This window comes from Centroberyx gerrardi, chromosome 16 (assembly GCF_048128805.1).
Source record: "Centroberyx gerrardi isolate f3 chromosome 16, fCenGer3.hap1.cur.20231027, whole genome shotgun sequence".
Classification (NCBI taxonomy): domain Eukaryota; kingdom Metazoa; phylum Chordata; class Actinopteri; order Beryciformes; family Berycidae; genus Centroberyx; species Centroberyx gerrardi.
The window spans coordinates 3452001-3473158 of NC_136012.1; the positions used below are offsets into that span (position 1 = coordinate 3452001).

A 21158-nucleotide genomic window follows, 5' to 3' on the forward strand; every position below is an offset into this window, starting at 1 on the left:
AGAACTTTCTTTCTTCTGAGGCATCGTCTTGTCAGCGGGCCCTGGACACGCTGGTCATCCGTCCTCCTCCTCCACCTTCTCTACCTTCACCTTCACCACCTGCAGAGAGAAGACAGAGGGAGAAAGAGAGAGAGACACTATACTTACCTGCGGTCCTTCTTCTGGGTCCTCTTAGGGAGCCTGAAGCACAGTGTTTGGGTCATGGTGGGTTCAGGTCCGTCCTCTTTGTGGAAGTTCCGGCGGTTCGTCTCAATCGGCGGTTCTCGGCCGTGTACCTTCGAGGCCCGACAGTCTGCAGGTTTTCATCCCAACCAAACACTACAGCAGCTGATTTCACTGATCAATCAGCACACATTCAACCAAAGACGAGGAAGTCATCACGTGAAACCAGCTGGTTTGGTGTTTGTTTTGAATGAGAACCTGCAGACTGTCGGGCCTTGATGGCACATGGTTGAGAGCCACTGGTCTACACAGCCATCCAGCACACTGCAGGACTGTCCCACCGACCTCCGCCTCTTCTACTGCTGAGAACACAGACAACACACTCAAGTACAGCATTAGTGGATTTCATCAACATTAGATGGGTGACATCCAGAATCCTTTTCAAGACCCCTGTCCTTCTGAGCTTGAATCTGATCAAGACATCACGTGGACTGTGAGATGTGTGTGTGCTTACGATCTGGGGAAATCCAAAGAACGTCAGTGTTTGTGGTGTTTCTCTATCTGTCTCTTCCACATCATATACATCGTCTGTTTGACTTTGTGCAGGATATGACGGTGCTGCGCTCTTACCTGTTTTTGGTAGAAGAGAATGTACGCTGTGCGCTGACAGACGCGCCGGTGCGGTCTGTCCGGTCTGTCCGGTCGCCTGACTCTCCCTCTGAATAGGCCCCGCCACTGATGTAATGGCCTGAGAGGAGAGGACAAACTGTTACATGGGACATCTTAAGAGACTCCACTACTCATAAATACCTACTCAAGTGCAGGTATTGGTGTTTGCTTATATTTTACATAAGTAAAGGTAAAGTTATTGGTGTAAACATCAAGTGCAAAACACCAAAACAACGACCGCTCATCACCAAATTGTGGAAAAACATACTCAAAAAAGTACTTCCACTCTTGGTTGAGACATAGCTATATATCTATCGGAAATGATTAGTCGATTAATCGATTAGGTGATTGATCAATTAGGTGATTGGTCTCTCTCTCTGTCTCTCTCTCCCTCTCTCTCTCGCTCTCTCTCTCTCAGTACTTATCCATCTATCTCTACCTCTGTCCTCACCATAGGGTCTTTCTCCTCTCTGCTGCCTGTGTCTGGATCATAAAAGAATGGGATTTGGGACAATATATTTCACTAAACTTGATTGTGGGTCTATATACAGTATTTCAAATGCAAATGTCACCATCCATATTGCACTATTGTAAATATACAGAATACTGTATGCACTACATTTCTAAAGTCAATTCATATTTCATTTCAAGTAGCAAGTTAACATATCGCGGATGAGACAGTTTGTCACTGAACTGTTTCTCTTTCTACACAAGCATATCTGTCATCTCAAGACAAATCATTTCATTCAAGCACCACATCAAGTTCAAATGTCACGACAGTACCTGAGGCAGAAGGAGGGCTGGCAGGGGTCAGAAGGGCCGGCAGGGGTCAGGAGGTCAGCAGCGGCCTCTGCCTGTCTGGAGCTCAGCAGCAGCTCTCTGGACAGAACCACAGGCTCCTGCACCTTCTCCAGCCTCCAAGATGCAGTGAACCTGAAGCGCTTCAGGTGCAGGACCAGCACACTGTCGACAGACAAGACATGAAAGGGATGGAGAGGATGGAGAGAAAGGACCCTTTTGTACTCATTGTTAGCAGCAACAGTAGAAACATGTGTGTGATGTGTGTTGCTGTGTGTAGTCTTACCCCTTGCAGGTCCTGGCGCTCTGCATCTTGAAGGCCAGGTGAGCCTCCACTGGGCAGGTATAACTCTCGCCCCTCTTTGCCACCATTCCCTGCTGCATTGGTGATGCAGACCTCATCTGCTCCAACACGCAGCTGAGGAACTGCAGCGTCCTGAATACACACACACAGAAACAGAGAAATCAACTGAAATGTCCTTAATTTCTCATTACATGAACTTTAATTAAAAAAGTAAGGTTAGTATCATGGGTTGTTAAGGGATTTATTCATGTGTTGGTTTGTGCAGACACTAGAAATTAAGGGATTTTTCATGCCTTTTGTGCAGGTTTACAGGGTTATTAATGAGTTATCAATGTTAAGTTCCTGTCTCCCTGAATTTTACATTAAATTCGAAAGTAAGCAGTCAAACATTAAGCAGTGTTTAAAGTGGTTTTGATGGGGTCTCCTGCATCAATAACTCCCTTAACTAACTTTGCGTGAATTAATGTAAATGTAAGGTTATTATAAGGGATTACTGGTTTGTAGAGATAGCAGAGGCAGCAGCAACAGACTAATAAACCGTAAAATACATTTTTGTACGCCGCTCTCCTTCACAACTCACAAGTTCAAGTTCGGGGAGCCCCTTCTCCTCTCTGGGCTCCTTCAAGTCGACACCGCTGATAAAGACAAACACAGTTGCTTATTCTGTCATGTACTGAGGTGAATCACTTCATTCTGTGTTTTTTTATATGGGCATTTTTGTTTTTCAAATGATGTGGCATTAGAGAAGGTGTGTGAGGTATATTTTGTGTGTGTGAGGATGCTGCTGGTCAAGGATTATGGTGAATAGAGGGATGAATAATGAATAATGAATGGCTCTCTAGTCCTGAGTGAATACAGCTTGGACTAACACTACCAGGATAAGGGCTTTGCTTCCCACTGGAGCGAGCCACACCGACATTGTAGTTTTCTCTAGGCACTTTGGGTGAAAAGATCCACCAGACTGAACAAACTAGCTGATGAAAGGACCATAGAAAGTGAAGGAATATAGCCATGAAGAATTTCCTTACCTCTCCTGTGGACTGCAGTACAGTCCTCTGTCAACCAATACAAAATGAACAGAAAAATAATGTAGGAGAGAGAGAGAGAGAGAGAGAGAGAGAGAGAGAAGGCAACATCATTTTTCTTTTTTCTTTTTAATGTCAGAAGCGTGAACATTGGTGTGAAAATTTGCAGTGTCTTGGCATTCGATGGCTGTAATAAACTTGTCCTGTTCTCAACATTTTTAAAAAGAGACAAAATTGAGAAATGTTCAAAAGTACAGTTCATCTGAGGATGGATCAGAGGATGTCATTCAGATATTTCTGACAAGAAGGAGGAGAGTGGATTGGTGTTATGAGTTTGTAATTCAGAATCTGGAAGTGTGGGGGGGTCCATGGTGTGTAAACTCCCCTTCCTCCCCTTCCTCATGCAAACATATCCAGAATATAGTTGAGGGCCCTTGCTGTTACATCCAGAGGTGGGGAATAGAGTCACAACTTTAATAGCTTGAGACTTGACTTGCTGCATGAAGAGAAGACTTGAGACTTGACTTGACTTGGGTTCTGGTGACTTGGGACTTGACTCTGACTTGTACTTTGATGACTTGAAAAGGTTTCTAAAGTCTTGACTTGAGATCTTGTGTTTATGTAAATGACCTAGATTGAAAGTGATGAGATTTGTTCCAACAGACAACTGAATTTAAATTCTTTTTTCTGAATTTGTATGGAATGATTGAATTTATTGAATATATTGAAGTTGAGATATACAGTATATATAGAAGATGAGTGTACCTACTGTGTACCTACTAGCTATATAATGTATGTGTCCAAAATGTGAGATATTCAGCTGCAGTGTGACTATACAGCGCCATCTACTGGTCCAGGTGTAAAACTTGTCTCTCTCCTTGGCCCTTTATTTCAGGGAAAAGATAGAAAACCATGCTTTACCCTCCCAATGAATTTTTCATACAATTTCATTCTTCTATGGCACTATTTGTATCTTATTCCTTTAAGAAATAGAGTTTGGGGTCTTCTTTTGCGATTCAGGCAGTTATCCTGTCATTCTCTATTTTGTGCTATCCAAAACACAGAAGCATCTTAACAGCTATCTTTTCATTCATTCATTCATTCATTCATTCATTCATTCATTCATAATCTTTAAAAATAACTAAGGCAGGGAATGATTTTGCTTATGACACAAACGCTTGATGACTCACTAGTGTTTAACAAACCTACATCTTCAGAGATTTTTATTCCATTTTTCTAAAATATGACAAATGAACAATATTCTTACAGGCATTGATGCACTATTTTGTTCCTGAAAAAATCGTGAAATTTAAATATTTAATGTTGAATCTATTCTATTTGTGATTAAAATAATACTAATACTAATATCAATGCTACTAATTCGTTTTTCCTTGTAAGGACTAATGCTGTCTCATAATCATGTTAAAAATAATAATAATATTTCATCATAAGTCTGTTAATTCAGCATCCCTGATGTAACGCACGTGAAACCTCCGTCCCCCGTTACATCATGACCTTCACATGCCCACTACGTATATCTGTCCTCTCCAAGTCCTAGTTACAAATATGGCTAAAATTAGGAGAAATCTGTGACGTTTCTATACGAAAACCTTGATAATTCATATACATGCCATACTATGTATGTGATACGTATGTTCCGTCCATAAAAACTTATATAATATTTTTTCAAGTCGAAAGAAATATTCAGGCAGTATTTGGACAACGCAACAGGGGTCCTTTAGCCTTGCATGGTGCAACATGTGTTGGATAATTCCAGAAGAAGCTTCGCAGTTTCTTTAATGTGGCTGTAGAAAGACAAGCAGCACCGCTGTATCTGAGCTGTAGCTTTGCCTTGGACACACTTGGGACACACTCCCTAAAAGACTACAGAAACCCGGAGTTGTTCGGTCTTTTAAGTATTCTTCGCCGTTCAACAGTGTGGGGATTTTGAGTTGGTTTTTGAGCACTGCGGACATTTTAAACGCTAAGTTAGCCTGTTAGCCGAGTTGTCAAAATGTTGAGTGTCGCCAAAAGCGTTTCAAGGACTCTGCCCTCACGGAACTGCACACGAAATGTGTCCTCGTTGATTAAGAAGGTGAGTTCACAACATGCTTGTATAACATTACTACACCTACACACATGTAAAATGTAATAATACAAGCTGCACAACCAGGCGGCTAGCTTAGCATGCTAACATCGTTAGCTTCAGGCCGGCTTACCTAATCGTGACTATCAAAATGTCATTTATCGCTAGCTAGCTAAGCGGCCAATGTTAATTCACTGACCTTACAAAGCCGCATATCGAGTGTTTTTAACATGTAGAGTATCAGAAGGCTTTGGTTCGTTGTTGTTTATCATGTGAATGTTGGTACGTACGATAGTAAGTAAGAAACTTCAGGTGGAAATGGCTAGGCTAACTGTCAGTGTACGCACATTCTGTCGTCTAGCTAACCTGCTGTCATCGACCTGGTTAAGCTGTGTTTTATTGTAAATATGTAGGGTATTGGTCGATATGTCAATGAGCTATCTAATCTAATGAACCAATTGGCATGTGTGTGTTGTGAGTGAGATGGTCCATTTCATTCATAGCAAGGCTGTCACGAGTGTATCAGTGACCTTCAGTGTTGTGTCCCCACCCCCAACATGTTGCCACATTCTTACATGATGTTCCAACTTGAGAATATCAATCTCTGTTTGATATAATGACGTTTTAACGGGCTACATAGTTTTTTCTGCAAATTCTCCAAAGTAGGCCTAATCGATGATGTTACATTCTGCTACATGAGGTTCCTTTGTGTCACCAGATTTGGATATTTAATGTCATTTTTAGTTTTTTCTTACACATTTTACAGTTTTTAACTTTTGGCTATTCATGTTTTCCCTGTTTTTCTTTCCCTGCACCTTTAGTTCACTTCAAGGCCGACAACTCTAAACATCAGTATAGGATAGAAGTTTTGATACATTTTACATGGTTGTCTAAATTACACGGTCCCTAGCTGTCTTATGTTTTTGGTTACTTCAAAATCTGTCTGAAGTCAAATCTGCTGTTATCAGGTTACTTACTGTTCATTGACAGTAGGCACAGAAAATTGTTCATTCTTTGGTGTGGCATATATGGAAACATGGCACAATATCCCTGACATTAACCTATATTCTGCCATGTCCCTTCATGTTATAATTGCTTCTTCTGGATGGTTTTTGCTTAAAGAGCAGCTATATTTTGTCATTAACTCCCATCTCATTGTGTTCTGATGTGTTCTTAGGCATGCTGGAATGGCTTCCAACCTGATGCTCTCAGAGCCCTGTCCAGGAGGGACTATGCGTGAGTACCTGCACAGAAATACAGAAAATGTCTAAAAATGTTATGTAAAACGCATTTGTAGCAGGCTAGAAAATGGTTCTTGGCTTACAGGAATAAGATTATCCCATAAATTCATTAAGAAATACAGTCAGTGTAATTATATGAGAAGTGGGGAGATTAAGTCCACATTACTGACTTGGAGTTACAATTGGCTTCATCAAAGCAACTAACCAGACTCTTGTGTCATCCCAGGACACCTGGCAGAATTCCATTAGTCTGGGTTTTAATGGAGAGTTTTAGTGTCCCATGATGGTCCAAATGCTGTTTAGAGGTTTTTCCGACCCTGACGAGAAGAAAATTCTGGAGGAAACTCTGAATATTTGTAATTTTTTGGTATGAAAATGTGAAGTTAAAAGATACAAAATTTCAACTATTGCCTGCTTCAGTACAAAAAGAGCTGTACCAGACTTCAAAAATCCAATTTGAGCCCCATCTTTGAGTTAAAATGTGTCATGGGTCTGGTTCTAGTGTTCAGTTATGTCACACTGAGTCCCAGAGTGAAAGATTGAATTCCTCATTTGTGTCGTAAAAACGTAATAATATCGTAAAAAGAATAAAATGGTAAACTCGCCCATCCTAAAATCAACACTGCTGTAAGTGTGTTTATGTTGTGTGTTGCAGGTCAGAGGCCATCAAGGGCTCAGTCATTGGTATTGACTTGGGAACCACCAACTCCTGTGTCGCTGTCATGGAGGGCAAACAGGCCAAGGTGATGATGAACTTTTTCATGTTCGTCTTGAACAGTTTGTGGTCAGGTGTAGCTCATGTAGGGCCTTTATGGCTCAGCTAGTGAACCAGTGAGGTTTTCCTCCCTGACATTTGGTCTTTACAATATCTAAGAATCAAAATTTCAATATTTACCATTACAATTTCCAAAAGGTTGTGTTTTTTTTTTCTGAATCGGAATGAAAAGTTTTCGAAATGAACTTGTAAACATGGTGTTCTGGTGTGGTGCAGAATTGGAACACACAGTCTTTGAAGCAGTTTGCCGTCTTGTAGTGCAGATTTTTTTATTTTACTGCTGAAAGGCAAGTGGTGTGAAATCATACACATTTCAGAAGCAAAATATCAACTCCTACAGCTATTTGTCACACTGTGGAGTTATAGGAATGGTTGTAATTGAGGCTGGCTTGACTTAATGATGTGTCTGAATTTGACCAAGCCTTTTACATTGTTAAACTGTGTGCTATTATCCGTTTGTGGACACTGGGAAAAAATATAACTTGCAAAAGATGGTTAAAACAATTTTAGACTTGTAAAACAGACAGCATTAGTGATTCATGAGAACCTTCAATGGAAACGGCACAGGTTGGATCATATTCATTATTACACAGCTTTGTTGAATACTCAGTTCTGATTGGCCAATGAAGGTTTGGTATTTCTGAATAATAACACAGCTAGTCCACATCTAATCATATCACTCCACAGTCAAAAGGTCTGGCCCACTTTGTTAATTTCTAAACAAATTAACTAGCAACAGCTTGTGCCAAAAATATTTTACTTTTTAGTTATTACTACAGTCCTGCTAGGCTAAACTTTTGGCGATAGATTGTAAACTTGTTGCTGCTAGCTTGTCATAAAATTTAAAATCAGTGTTTTGTGTCAATTGATTAATGTCTTTGGTAGGTTTTATTTGCAATAATGATGGGCTTGCGGTACATATGCCTTGGTAGAATTATAATAAAGCGTTGTCAGGACTTGGCCATTGCAACATTGCATGCAAACACAGAATAGTAGTCTGACCGGCAACATTGAGTGAAGGAGGCAAGCAATTACTAGATCAGCCAGAGTAGATGAATGGTGATACTCCCATCGATTTGATTATTGATCAAGTTTCATGAAGCAACTTAATGACTTCCGTTCTACCTCCTAGGTGTTGGAGAATGCAGAGGGAGCGAGGACGACTCCTTCAGTCATTGCCTTCACAGCCGACGGGGAGCGTCTGGTGGGCATGCCCGCCAAGCGCCAGGCCGTCACCAACCCCAACAACACACTCTACGCCACCAAGAGACTCATAGGACGCCGCTTCGACGACGCAGAGGTCCAGAAAGACCTGTGAGTGTGGTTCTGGGCTTGTTACTCAAAAGGTTATGTGTTATTACATAAGGATGGGGGGAGATGGACAACAAAGATCAAAGATTTGTCAAAATCTAATAAGCAAGTGTCTGAGATTTTGGACGAACAAACAAACAGAGACTGATCATGGTGTATGTCTTGTCGTTAACAGGAAGAACGTCCCCTACAAGATTGTGCGTGCGTCTAATGGCGATGCTTGGGTAGAGGCTCATGGGAAACTCTACTCCCCCAGCCAGGCTGGAGCCTTCATCCTGATGAAGATGAAGGAGACTGCAGGTATGAACGCGTTTACATTGCATAAAGATTTTTAGCGTTTGCTTTCACACTTACATCGTCTTGATGTTAACATTAGTTTGGGCATTCACATCAAGAGCTGTTGTAGTGTTGTTAATGGTAGTTTATGTTTTGCAGAGAGCTACCTGGGGCACAATGTGAAGAACGCTGTAGTCACCGTACCAGCCTACTTCAATGACTCACAGAGACAGGTACACACTCACACTCACTCTCACAACAGCAGACTTCAGCTTAGTAGAATTCTACCATGACTTATTTTGCCATGGCCTTGTATTTTCAATGTAAGGCTTTAGCCAGACCTCTGTGTGTGTACATTATATGTTGGTACTCTTTAGCTTCTACATTTCTCAGTCTCTCCTAAGGCCAGTAATACTTTTGCCAATACACAGGATCTAATGCAACTATCCCTGGTGCTAGTTTGGGAGAGCACCACAGTAGAAACCTGGCTTGGATGTTAGAGGAAAACAAGGAGTTATCAAATGGACTCCTCCCATCATCATAGATGTTATGTCCATGAAACCAACAATAAGTTCTGACGTCCCAGAAACACCCCACCCCCCACCACCATACAAAGTTAGATACTGTACCAAAGCCAAGGTTAGTTTGTCCAGGTTGTAGTGTAATGATGTTTTTCTGTGACTTCCCAGGCGACTAAGGACGCTGGTCAGATCGCTGGTCTGAACGTCCTGCGTGTTATCAACGAGCCAACAGCCGCTGCTCTCGCCTACGGACTGGACAAGACCCAGGACAAGGTGTAAGTAGAGACAGACAGGCCAGCAGTGGTTTCCTCTACATTCAGCAACAACACTACCACTACTGATGCAGCCAGACTTTCCAACAAACACCAACAAATGTTTGACCTTAATGCTTTCCTTAATGAGTTCATATTAATTTCACCCATATGTTATGTGAAGACAAGTATGTTAACATACAAATATTTACTAATTAATTATATCAGAATAGAGCAAATGGGGGTTATGTAAACATACGGAACCAATGGTTTCAGTAGTAGAATATGTTGGGTAGAAGAAAAAAAGTGTGGATTACAGCACTGTGTGTAAAATAGCAGCAGCAGTATCAGTACTTACTGAAACAGAGGAGAAAACAAATGAACAAAATGCAATATGAAAACAATAGTGTATTGCGTTTGTGAAACAGTAAGCGCATTAACAGTGGCGGGTGGAAGTGGTTAAAGTGCAAAAACTGGACTGATTCTGAACATCAGCCCCATTTATTTCTATTTCAGGTAGAAATAATAGTTACTTTCATATAGGGAAACACTGGATATGTTTGATATCTTATTCAGTCCATCATAAATGAAACACCCCTCTGTGTCTGTTTCCAGTATCGCAGTGTATGATCTGGGTGGAGGTACGTTTGATATCTCCGTCCTGGAGATCCAGAAGGGCGTTTTCGAGGTGAAGTCGACCAACGGAGACACCTTCCTGGGAGGAGAGGACTTCGACCAGCACCTCCTCCAACACATCGTCAAGGAGTTTAAGAGAGAGGTAGACGATACAAGTCTATAGCTGTAGCTAAGCTTCTGATCTGTAGCTTAGTTGGGCTGTGAGGTTTTCACGTGTTGCTGTTATGTCTTTGTCTTTCCAGTCTGGTGTGGATCTGACCAAAGACAACATGGCTCTGCAGAGAGTCAGAGAGGCTGCTGAGAAGGCCAAGTGTGAGCTGTCCTCTTCACTGCAGGTACACACAACGCTTCTTTTCTCACTGATGTCCATGTATTTGTGCAGTTACACAATGGGGATTGAAGAGGTGTCAAGGGTCACATCAACAACACATTTATTACCACGTAGACTTTCAGTTTAAATAAGAAAGAAAAATGAAAAGCAATATTGCAGTTGTGTTTTCCTCTGACAGCAGCAATGTGTGTTTTTAGAGTGAGTTTTTTCCCCTTTGAAGTCAGTGGAAAATTTGCTAACTTGACCCCAGCTGGATAATTAAGACTCCACAGCCCTTTCTGGACAGCATTAGTATTACCAGGGGAGGTCTAGTCATGGTAATTATTACCTCAGGACCACAGGCATCTTATCCCATCAGACTCTCCCGCTGAAATGATTTTGAGTCTGACGTCCTGGGGTAATTTGAATTCCATCCGGATCAACATCTGCAGTGTTTCATGCAATTACCGACTTGAACTCGGCAGCTCTATTACCAGGGCCGTATAAGCAGTGACTGGTAGAGTACCATCACTCTTAACAAAGACACGGAGCCTCTTAAAGAGATTGTTGCCTGTCCTGCTTTACTGTGGAGAGCGTATTGGCAAAGAGTCTTCACGGTCCTTTACGGTCACCCATTTTAAGATCATCTTTTCCCCGAAACACACTCCAATATACGCTGTCCAGCTCTCAGTCAGCTGTCCAGGCGGTGTGTGTCTGGTTCAGTGTTACAGTGCTGGTAGAGGAAGGTCCTGTGTTTTGCGTCACTGCAGCAGGCTCTGTTTTAGAGTCGGCTGCTGCTGAGCTGCTGCAGGACTCGGCCCAACGAGAGTGGCCTGTCCTGATACAAACAGCAGGGCAGGCCTAGTGTAGGGCCGCACACACATACTCTTTTTAACTTTTTCAGTGGTTTGTACTAGGTTTTTCAAGGCAGATACTGATATTTTTGGATTGAAGCTGCTGATAGCTAAAATTTGACCATTTTCATACCAAAAATTTCCAGTGTTTATCCCAGAATTTTATTCTTGTCAGGGTCCTCTGAATCCTCTGAAACGGCATTTAGACCATGGGACTAAAACTCTTCTGCTGCCTCTGCAGTCTCATGTTCTAAGCTCTGCTAACACTGTGCTAACGTAACAGATTTACAGTCATTGTGGAGAGGCTCTGCCATCTTACACACCAGAAAGATTTATTTAGATTTTAGATTTTAAGTGAAAGGGGATGTAGGCTTGAGTATCTCACGGAATCGACCGCGAGAAATGATACTCGATAATTTGTTTATTGCTGTCACTGTTGATAAAGTCAAATAAACATTTCATCCGTAGTGGTAAATTAAAAGATTAGTTGTGTATTAAAAGCTGTGACCGAACATGATTACAACGCTATGAATGCTCTTTCCCAGACGGATATCAACCTCCCCTACCTGACCATGGACGCCTCCGGCCCCAAACATCTCAACATGAAGCTGACGCGCTCCCAGTTCGAGAGCATCGTGGCCGACCTGATCCGCCGCACCGTCGCTCCCTGTCAGAAGGCCATGCAGGACGGCGAGGTGTCCAAGGGAGATATCGGAGAGGTGCTGCTGGTCGGAGGCATGTCCCGCATGCCCAAGGTAAGAGATGCGTACGCACACGCTATGACCCCTGACTCTGGAGGTGGTTTGGTGTTTTCCCATAGTCCCAATGTAGAGACAGGGTTACAGGGTTTCCAGCAGCGCTTTATAGTCAAGGCAGGCTGCTTTAACAGACCACCACCACCTTGGAAAATCCTGGAAAAAAGATTAAAAAAACATTAGTCATATGTTGTTTTTCAGTGAGGCCAAAGCAATGTTGAATATGGCGTCCAACTGCGACATCTGCTGGCCAAAAGCGCCATTGCGAGCAATGAGGAGTATATTCTTTTTATGGGAGAATTGCAAAAACGTTAAAACAGCATAATATCAGCACACCTTATTTAAATGTTGGTATTTAGCTCTGTTGGCAAGTAAGATAAACACCCAAATAATTTCCTTCAGCAACATGACTTTTGTACTTCTCTTTTCTGTACATTTGCTGGTTGCCTTCATCTGCCCACAAGCACTCATGCACATTGCTCCACCAGTCCTACATTCACACATGCTGTAATGTGCTCCCAGTTAAAACACTTTCTGTGTATCTTTCTAAAGGTTCAACAAACAGTCCAGGACCTGTTTGGCCGTGCTCCCAGCAAGTCTGTCAACCCCGATGAGGCTGTTGCCATAGGAGCAGCCATCCAGGGTGGGGTGTTGGCCGGCGATGTGACTGACGTGCTGCTACTGGACGTGACGCCGCTGTCGCTGGGCATCGAGACTCTGGGCGGAGTCTTCACCAAACTCATCAACAGGAACACCACGATTCCCACCAAGAAGAGCCAGGTACCTGGTTAAACCAACACTCCAGGGTTGAGAATTAGTTGGTTTAAGATGGTGTTACATTCATACTGTTACACTTCATACTCATACTGTTACACTTTTTTAGTAGGAAGAATTACTGATTCAACTGCATTTTGTGCTGATAATATGAAAAAGCAGGTCCATCAAGCAGGTTTCCATCAATATGTCACACTCTGTATTCAGTTGGTGATGACTTAGAAATGTCTGTCTCTCTCTCCAGGTCTTCTCCACAGCAGCGGATGGACAGACCCAGGTGGAGATCAAGGTTTGCCAGGGTGAGAGAGAGATGGCGGCTGACAACAAGGTGCTGGGTCAGTTCACCCTGGTGGGAGTCCCCCCCGCCCCCCGCGGCGTGCCTCAGATCGAGGTCACCTTCGACATCGACGCCAATGGCATCGTCCACGTCTCCGCCAAGGACAAGGGCACGGGCCGTGAGCAGCAGAGTAAGTGTCAGCCATCAGTACGTAAAGGCTATGTATCTCTGGACAATTTTAGAACATGTTTAAATGGTCTTAGTCAGAAGTACTGACTTCTTTCACTTTGATCATTTCTTGTTGTAGCTATGGTGATTTAGCCTCCAAGTAGCCATAACTAGAAAGAGTTGAATCACTGAAATCACTCTTAATATTCCATTAAGAATCAGACTAATAGTTTAGTCAGAATAAAAATGCCTCATGTAATGACTTCAAACAGAATGGACTTGCCCATTCCCAATGCAATTTTTGTTCAGTATGAAAACCTTTGTTCATCTGTGCAGTAGGAGAATATTAGTGACTAATATACATGTCATTGTTTAACTCTACTTTCTTTGGTTGGAATACATAATATTCTTTCTGTACATGTTCATCCACTTAAGGGAAGAGACATCCACAAATTTCAGTTTAAAGTTTAAATAATTTTTCTCCACATGTATTTTGTTAACATGCTTTGGTTCCAGTAAATAACAATGGAATCATTGAATTTAATTGGAAGGCTGAATGATGAAATGGGTGCAGTTTGAGGTTATTCTTTTTTTCACTGCCGTGTCTCAACTCGGTCTGTTCTCTCCCTTCTCCTTTTGTCTGTTTCATGGAAATTGAGCTTTGTATAATTTAGCACATGAAAACCTACAATGTCAAAACATGCGGCGTCTTGAATTGGATGACGTTCGCACTCCGAGGCGATGGTCTGAAAACCTCGCACAATTAACCGCTGCTCGTTGGAACGTGTGTCTAAATCTGTCTGATGTCTCTCCCACTCTTTTCTCAGTTGTCATCCAGTCTTCAGGCGGTCTCAGCAAAGATGACATCGAGAACATGATCAAGAACGCCGAGAAGTATGCAGAGGAGGACAGGCGGAGAAAGGTGGGTGTTGGAAACGGTGAACTGGATCGACCTGGAAATAGTCAGTCAATACGTTTTTAGGTTTTGGATTAGCCCAACATATGAAGTCTGTGTTTAGTTCAATCCCATGCTTTTTCCTCTCTCTAACCCATGTTTTCTTGTGTGTAGGACCGTGTGGAGGCTGTCAACATGGCCGAGGGCATCGTCCACGACACAGAGTCCAAGATGGAGGAGTTCAAGGACCAGCTTCCTGCAGATGAGGTAGAGCTGCCAACTCCTTTCAGTTCCCTGAGATAAAATTTGGGAGTTTGTAAATCATAAAAACTGTAATTTTGGCCAAGTAAAGTGGTTAAATGGGTGTTCTAGTTGTACCTTGCTTTATGGCGGTTTCCTTATGATTCTAGACTTTTCGGACAGTCTGTTATGTATTTGTACTACTTGGAAGAAAATCTTTCAGTGCCAATGCAATGTATAAAGGCCGTAATACCCAAGAGGATGTTATTTTCTGTAATTATAGGTGTGTAATACTGAAGATGCTCTCACTTTGTACCGTTTATATTAACGCTGTCACACATAACCCATTCATTGAGTCTCTTCCCCCCCCATCCCTCCCAGTGCACCAAGCTGAAGGAGGAGATCACCAAGGTCCGGGATCTCCTGGCCAACAAGGACTCAGAAACGGGAGAGAACATCAAGCAGGCCGCCACCAACCTGCAGCAGGCGTCACTCAAACTCTTCGAGATGGCCTACAAGAAGGTAGGAGCATAGATCCACACTGTTACAATGTCATAGGTTTGTCAAGAGGATGCCTTACACTCCTAAGATTATACGATTCATGCCATATATGTATAACAAATCAACCACCTCCCCCCGTCCTGTAGATGGCGTCGGAGCGGGAAGGCAGCAGCGGCGGCAGCAGCTCGAGCTCCTCGGAGGGAGAGAAGAAGGAAGGCCAGCAGTAGAAACACACCCTCTGACCTTTGCACTTGGTTGCCATGGCAACGGAGGACTGGTGGGCTCGGGGGTGAAGTGGGAGGGGGGGGGCGGGGGGCGGGGGGCGGCGGTCCTGAGCGATGAGCTGCATCTTAGTCATTCTCACCATAATATATAATATTATACTGTGTTTTGGCAGTAAAATACTATAGTGAAAAGATAAATAATGTCAATGTATGTTCCTCCAAGCCCTACGATATCCTGTCTGTTTATAATTTAATTGTCCATGAGCGATATCCTGTCTTGTTCGTTTTTTTTTGTTTTGGCTTTACAAAGCTGTTCATTTGCATTCTGAGGTAGTAAAACATTTAGGATTCTTTTTTTGGCTCCGTTTCTGTCAGTCTGGTCACATAACCGATGGATCGAAGAAGCTCGGCTTGTTTATAGCTTTCACTCAAATTCTGTTCAGTTTCCGCACCGCTTGGGCCGCGTTCAGTTCAGTCAGACAAAACCTTTTAACGCCGTTTGAGCTTCGGGTACAGAGGACCTGCTTTTACTGTAGATGGTCTACATATTGTAATATTGTACAGTGCTCCATGTCAGCCATAGCTGTGGTGTTTTTGAATAGTGCGCGGAGGTGGGAAGTCGCTTTCCTCCAAGCCGGGAAAGGACCATCGTCTGAACTGGGATGTTTGAAATGTCTTTCCACTCTCGGATCAGAAAGTTCCCACTTTCCCAGTCTCCCTGAATGCACTCTAAAGCACGCATAAAGTACCGTGACACTGCAGCAACCAGGCGGCTTTCGTTTCATCATCTCCTAGTCTTTTGAAATCTTGAAAAATGCTTCTGCTTCATTCACTGCCTGGCGATCCAATCGTGATTTCCCCCTCTCGACTTCTAACCTTTTATACAGGTGTGTCAGTCCAGCGGGGGTTCAGGCTAGAGTGGATGTCATAGATACACAGATTGAAGTATATCTGATATTATAGTTGGAAAGGTGGACTATATATAATGTTTGGATGTATGTAAGAGGACGAGAATGAGCTTTAGTTCAACTTTCTCTTTGAGTTTGGTGGATAAGAATGTAAGGCTTTGATGTTTGAGAAATCCCTCCTTTCAGTTTGTTGCATCCTCTCTCGTGGCACTCTTCCAAAAAACAAACAGGGTTCAGATTGGTTAAAAATGTACTGTTATCCCTCCCAAATAACATCCCCCTTGACCTCCCCTTGCTTGTGAAGTCGAGCTCCGTACACTCCACCTCTGTAGGTTTGGCTGAAGAAACGCGTCAGGCAAATCTAGAGTCTGGACGTTGGGATTGAGCCAGTGGAACGTTAACACAAAAAATCCACACAACAGAGGACGAGGCCTTAGAAAACCTCCCGATCTTACAGGAGGCAATGAGAGGACGAGTTAGGATGCAAGGAACCAATAAAGGACTCAGAAACGTGAGTCCGGCCGTGTCATTCCCCCCCAGGAGGAAGCTCCGTCGCTGCCATAAACTGTTCTGTATGCTGCGAGCGCTGCTGTGCGCCTGCCAGATAGCGAGCCGGTGCGCTCTGCTTTGGAAGTGGGAAGAGAGGCGGGCAGAAAGCAGCTTATTGGCAAATTGAAAGAGGGAGGGAAGTAACGTTTGTTTTCTGGGAGGAGGGGTATGATTATATTACTGGAGTGAAATTTGAGGGTCTCAATTACTGTTGCTGTCTTTTCTAATAAAAAATGAAATTCGAAAGTTGTTGACATTTTTTTGGATCTCTTAATTTTAACAGACTGAGGTGGAAAGGTTTTTACATTTGTACCTCAGATACTCAAAAAAAACAAAACATGTTGGTACTGTAGCATTCAGTTGGACTACAGTTTCTCTCATTTTCTCCTTCAATTCAGGATCGAAACTGTTCCTTGCTGGTATTAAAAGGGCCATATAAAGTCTTTGATCTAACATGATGAAACACACAGACACCCTGAGCACTCTGTGAATGAGATAAATACCGTCTTAACTAATCCACTGCTTGAAATTTAAGTGGGGCGGTGTTTCAACTTAGGAGAGAGTGTACACCAGCGGGCCGAATCGGAACGGCATCAACCAAAATACACTAAGAATACTAACATGATGTTTTCCAGTTTATTGATATTCAGTGCCTTAATTAAACCACAGAGTAAACTGAGGACTAGGTGAAGTTCTAATTAAGAGCTCTAAGACTTTCATTTCTGTTTTTGGATTCATGTGAGTCTAGAAAAACGGTAGAAATATAAAAAGAGGCGATCCAATAGCCTTCACTGCCACTTTACATTAATCTCCTCAAATCAAATGAGCTTCAACAAGACACTTTGTTTCAAGCTCAATGAGGATAATTGGGGCCCCAAACTGCAAAGCCCCGGCTATCAAAGGGAATCTGGTCCCTCGCCACCTCGTCTCCTCTCTGATGCAGTTCGCCAAACATCCAGCAGAGGGCAACAGCGATCTACATTTAAAATTTTCTATGCAGTCCCTCTTTAAAACTGCAGAGATGTTCGGTGCATATACAATCCTAGCAGTAGGTACTAATGATACCAACTGTTTCTACCCACTGTAAGCACACATGAACAGTAAACTACAGTAGATGAGCATCATGTTACATACTGAAGTCCACCATACTGATACATGTCTAGCATCCCATTGTCTGTGATTGGGTCAATTTTGACCATTACTCATTTTGAACATCATTATGCGCACTGATTAGTTCTTCGTGGATTGTATTTTCTGCTAACTTTCTCTCTCCGTCTCTCTTTCTTTGTTTTCTGCAGTCTTTACTTCAATAACGATAGAAAGCGACAGAGAAAAAGAGAGCGAGAGTTGGAGAGAGAAAGAAAGAGATTTATCTAGAAGTGATCACCAGCACTGCCTTGGCAATATATAGCGAGTTGCGCTTCGTACCAATAAAGCTTACGGAATTGAGTTGAATTGATATATGGAGAAAGAAAGACAGAGAGGTAGAAGAAAACAGCGGTTCAATTCATCAGGCTTAAAGGGAATTCCTCATTTGTTTTCAAGGATTGATTGCAATTACCCACTGCTAAATCTCCACAAAACTATTTTTTTCTTCTTCTCTCTGTGCACTGCTCTTTTAGCTCTTTCATTCATTTGGCTTGGAATGATAAAGATACAGGATGCTACATCTGTCAATGACGGAAATGCAAATGTTGAGTGAAATGACATTTTAAAAGCATTGCAGCATGAAATCTGCCTGTGTAGCCACTGGCATGACCTGTCACCTTTCACTGCAGTCAGTCACACACACACACACACACACACACACACACACACACACAGACACAGACAGACAGACAGACAGGCAACAAACTCACTTCACTCCACTTCTCTTCAAACTTCATTATCCTGTTAGGGAAATGCAGCTTGCAGACAGGTTAACAATTGACAAAAATCAGCTGATAAGACCGGCCAGAGTAAACGGCTCCATGTACACTACCAGTCAAAAGTTTGGACACACCATATTTTTCTTTATTTTTCCTATTTTCTGCATTTTAGAGTAATAGTAAAGACATCAAAACTATGAAATAACACAAATGGAATTATGCAGTGACCAAAAAAGTGTTCAACTATCTATCTATCTTATATTTTAGATTCTTTAAAGTAGCCGCCCTTTGCCTTGATGGAAAGGCAAAGGCTTTGGAAAGAAATTCATACATAGGCATCAACTTCACTATTTATATTTGTCTAAGGAACACATTAAGCATAAGCCTTTAGATCAAAATGGCTTTAAGATAATGAAAAACATACAGTAGTTGTGCCTGGATCACACCACTGCTGCTATCTTCACCGAGTTCCTCAGTCTGTTTATTGCTTAAGCTGCCAGACCAGGCTTGAAACGGATTCAACAAATCTCTGATAAAAACAAGATCACGATTTTCCGCAAGAGTTTATTTTCCATCCTAAAAAAAAAACAGACGCCACTGTACCTTCTTACCGGTTGCATTTGTACTTATCTCAAAGCAGAGTCTGCGGTCCACAGCAGCTCCCAGATATCTGCAGCTGTCCAACAATTCAATTTCCTCGCCTTTTATTACAGCGGGGTTTCGGAACGGGTTGTATCCTTCTGAAATCTACTGCCGTGTCCCTAGTTCTGACAATATTCAAGTCGAGGGAGAATTCATTGCACCGTAGCGCAAAGTAAACAACATGGCTATGACTGTTTTCCCCTTCCTACAACAGTCTGGAGAAGGAGAGAATCATCCGCAAACATGATAAACAACTCATTAGTCAGTGTAAAAATTTTTACAAGAGTGTGTAAAGAACAAAATCAGTTCAGACTCAGTTTCTCCAAAGTTTTCAAGGAAAGTTAGAGGCAGCAAAGGTCAGAAGTGTCTTCCCCTCAGACTCTATCTGGACCTGGACTCTTCAGAACTTTTGTCTGCTCAGTAACTCCCTGCCCAATGAAGTCTATTTCAGGACCAGCTGTCCTTTGAGTACGCATCTCATTAATGAACAAGTGACTGTTCAGCTCATTGAGCCGTTGTGTGAGTTTTAAACAATCCAGGCTTATCAGCCTGCTGTTTCTCTAGTCATGTAAACCCACCTGAACTCACTTTACCTAAATCTTCATGACTTAAATTTACAGTATACATCATAGTAAGTATATCAAATCTGTCTTTTAAGGCAGAAGAACCCCCATAATTTTACGTTTTACGGAAAAACATGGCAGATTTTTTTGTTTCTGTTGGAGGTTGTTTGTCTTTTGATGATCGCTGGAAATCATAGTTTACCCTCACTTTTATTTTCCTCCAATAGCTCCCATCCCTCTCCATGCAGAACCTCATTGTTACTGCAAAGTTGAGCCTCTATCTTCCCTTTAAATCCTTTTTTTGACTGTTTAAAATCTGACTTTACCTCATTTCTAGTTTGCCTCCTAGCAGCCATATCACCTTCCTGAAGTACAGCATCCATTTCACCCACTAACACCTAGACACCCAGGGCTTGTTATTGGGATAGGTTATCATTTTAGTAAGAAATCACAAAGTTATTAGCTCTTAAAATTTGTATAATTTTCCAGTCAATTTGACAGTGGAGACGGGCAAAAGTGTCAAACTTGCTATAGCTGACATCCTGGCAGCCAACAGTGATGTTTAGATTCGGTTTGATGATCTGATAATCTAAAAATATGTGGACGGGAGTCTATGAGCGTTTACCCCCCCAGCGCGTTGTTGCCTTTATTTTTTCCGCCGTCAGGCGAGACGATAGAGAGATTGACAGGCGGGAACGTAGCAGGGTAGAAAGCAAACAGGTGGAGTGACAGTGGTAATAGCTGGCAAAGGGGAAGACAGAAGTGCAGGAAGGCAAACGGAGAAAGAGAATGATAAGCAGACAGACATCCAGAGTATCCAAATCATTAGGATCATCTTCCTCATACTGACTTGCACCACCTTTTTTACAACAATCCACTTGTCTTACAATTCTCAATTTCCTCAAGGCTTAAAATTCCCTCTTGGACCTGTATCATCCCTTTCATCTCCATCTGCCCTTCATGAACTGAGTGGATTTAGATACACTCAGTAAAGGCTTTGCAATTGTATCCCAAATGTATCAACCAGTGTTCCAGTGGAGAATTGTCTGTGCACAAATAATATATGACATCTATTATAACATATACAACATATATAACAATATACTATATAACAACTGGACAAGAAAAAGAGAGGTAGCTGAAAAATATATTTATAGTGTGGCTGTAGATCCATTCAGTAACTGTATTAGTAGGGGAGACCGGGGCATGTTGTCACACTTTTTACTCATTGGATGAGCTTTTCTGATTTTTCATCATCTCCAACAAACCTAATGATGGACATGTCTAGCCTTCAACAACAGGCTGGACATGTCCTTGGATGTAGATCCATTCAGTATCTTTATTAGTAGGGGAGACCGGGGCATGTTGTCACACTTTTTACTCATTGGACAAGCTTTTTTCTGATTTTTATTTATCTCCAACAACCCTAATGATGGACATGTCTAGCCTTCCACAACATACTGTACCGTAATTCCTCTAATATTGGCCCGGGCCTTTATTTACCTCAGCTGCAGAGGGTACCAGGCCTTTATTGGAAGCAGGCTTATATTAGAGACAGGCCTTTATTTCTAATTC

At 42.2% G+C, this 21158-nt stretch overlaps 1 protein-coding gene and 1 non-coding gene across 2 annotated transcripts; both read left to right on the plus strand.

Annotated features, from left to right (window-relative positions):
• The first annotated feature begins 4735 nt into the window (after positions 1-4735).
• On the plus strand, positions 4736-16756 carry hspa9 (heat shock protein 9). Its single transcript, XM_071913603.2, has 16 exons — positions 4736-5053; positions 6222-6280; positions 6941-7028; positions 8193-8374; positions 8547-8671; positions 8807-8880; positions 9337-9443; positions 10035-10197; positions 10298-10390; positions 11765-11974; positions 12527-12754; positions 12993-13215; positions 14021-14115; positions 14263-14355; positions 14710-14850; positions 14976-16756. The coding sequence occupies exons 1-16, from the start codon at positions 4973-4975 to the stop codon at positions 15054-15056; spliced, it is 2043 nt and encodes a 680-aa protein (XP_071769704.1). The 5' UTR covers positions 4736-4972; the 3' UTR covers positions 15057-16756.
• On the plus strand, positions 11045-11246 carry LOC139922959 (small nucleolar RNA SNORA74). Its single transcript, XR_011785169.1, has one exon. It is a non-coding gene; the product is annotated as a small nucleolar RNA SNORA74 (small nucleolar RNA).
• Positions 16757-21158: the final 4402 nt, after the last annotated feature.

Excerpts from the sequence above, each read along its gene's own strand:
- hspa9 (XM_071913603.2), top strand. The coding sequence starts at position 4,973 with ATGTTGAGTGTCGCCAAAAGCGTTTCAAGGACTCTGCCCTCACGGAAC. Across the intron at positions 10,198-10,297 it reads TCAAGGAGTTTAAGAGAGAG|TCTGGTGTGGATCTGACCAA; the intron begins GTAGACGATACA and ends TTGTCTTTCCAG. Across the intron at positions 14,851-14,975 it reads TCGAGATGGCCTACAAGAAG|ATGGCGTCGGAGCGGGAAGG; the intron begins GTAGGAGCATAG and ends CCCGTCCTGTAG.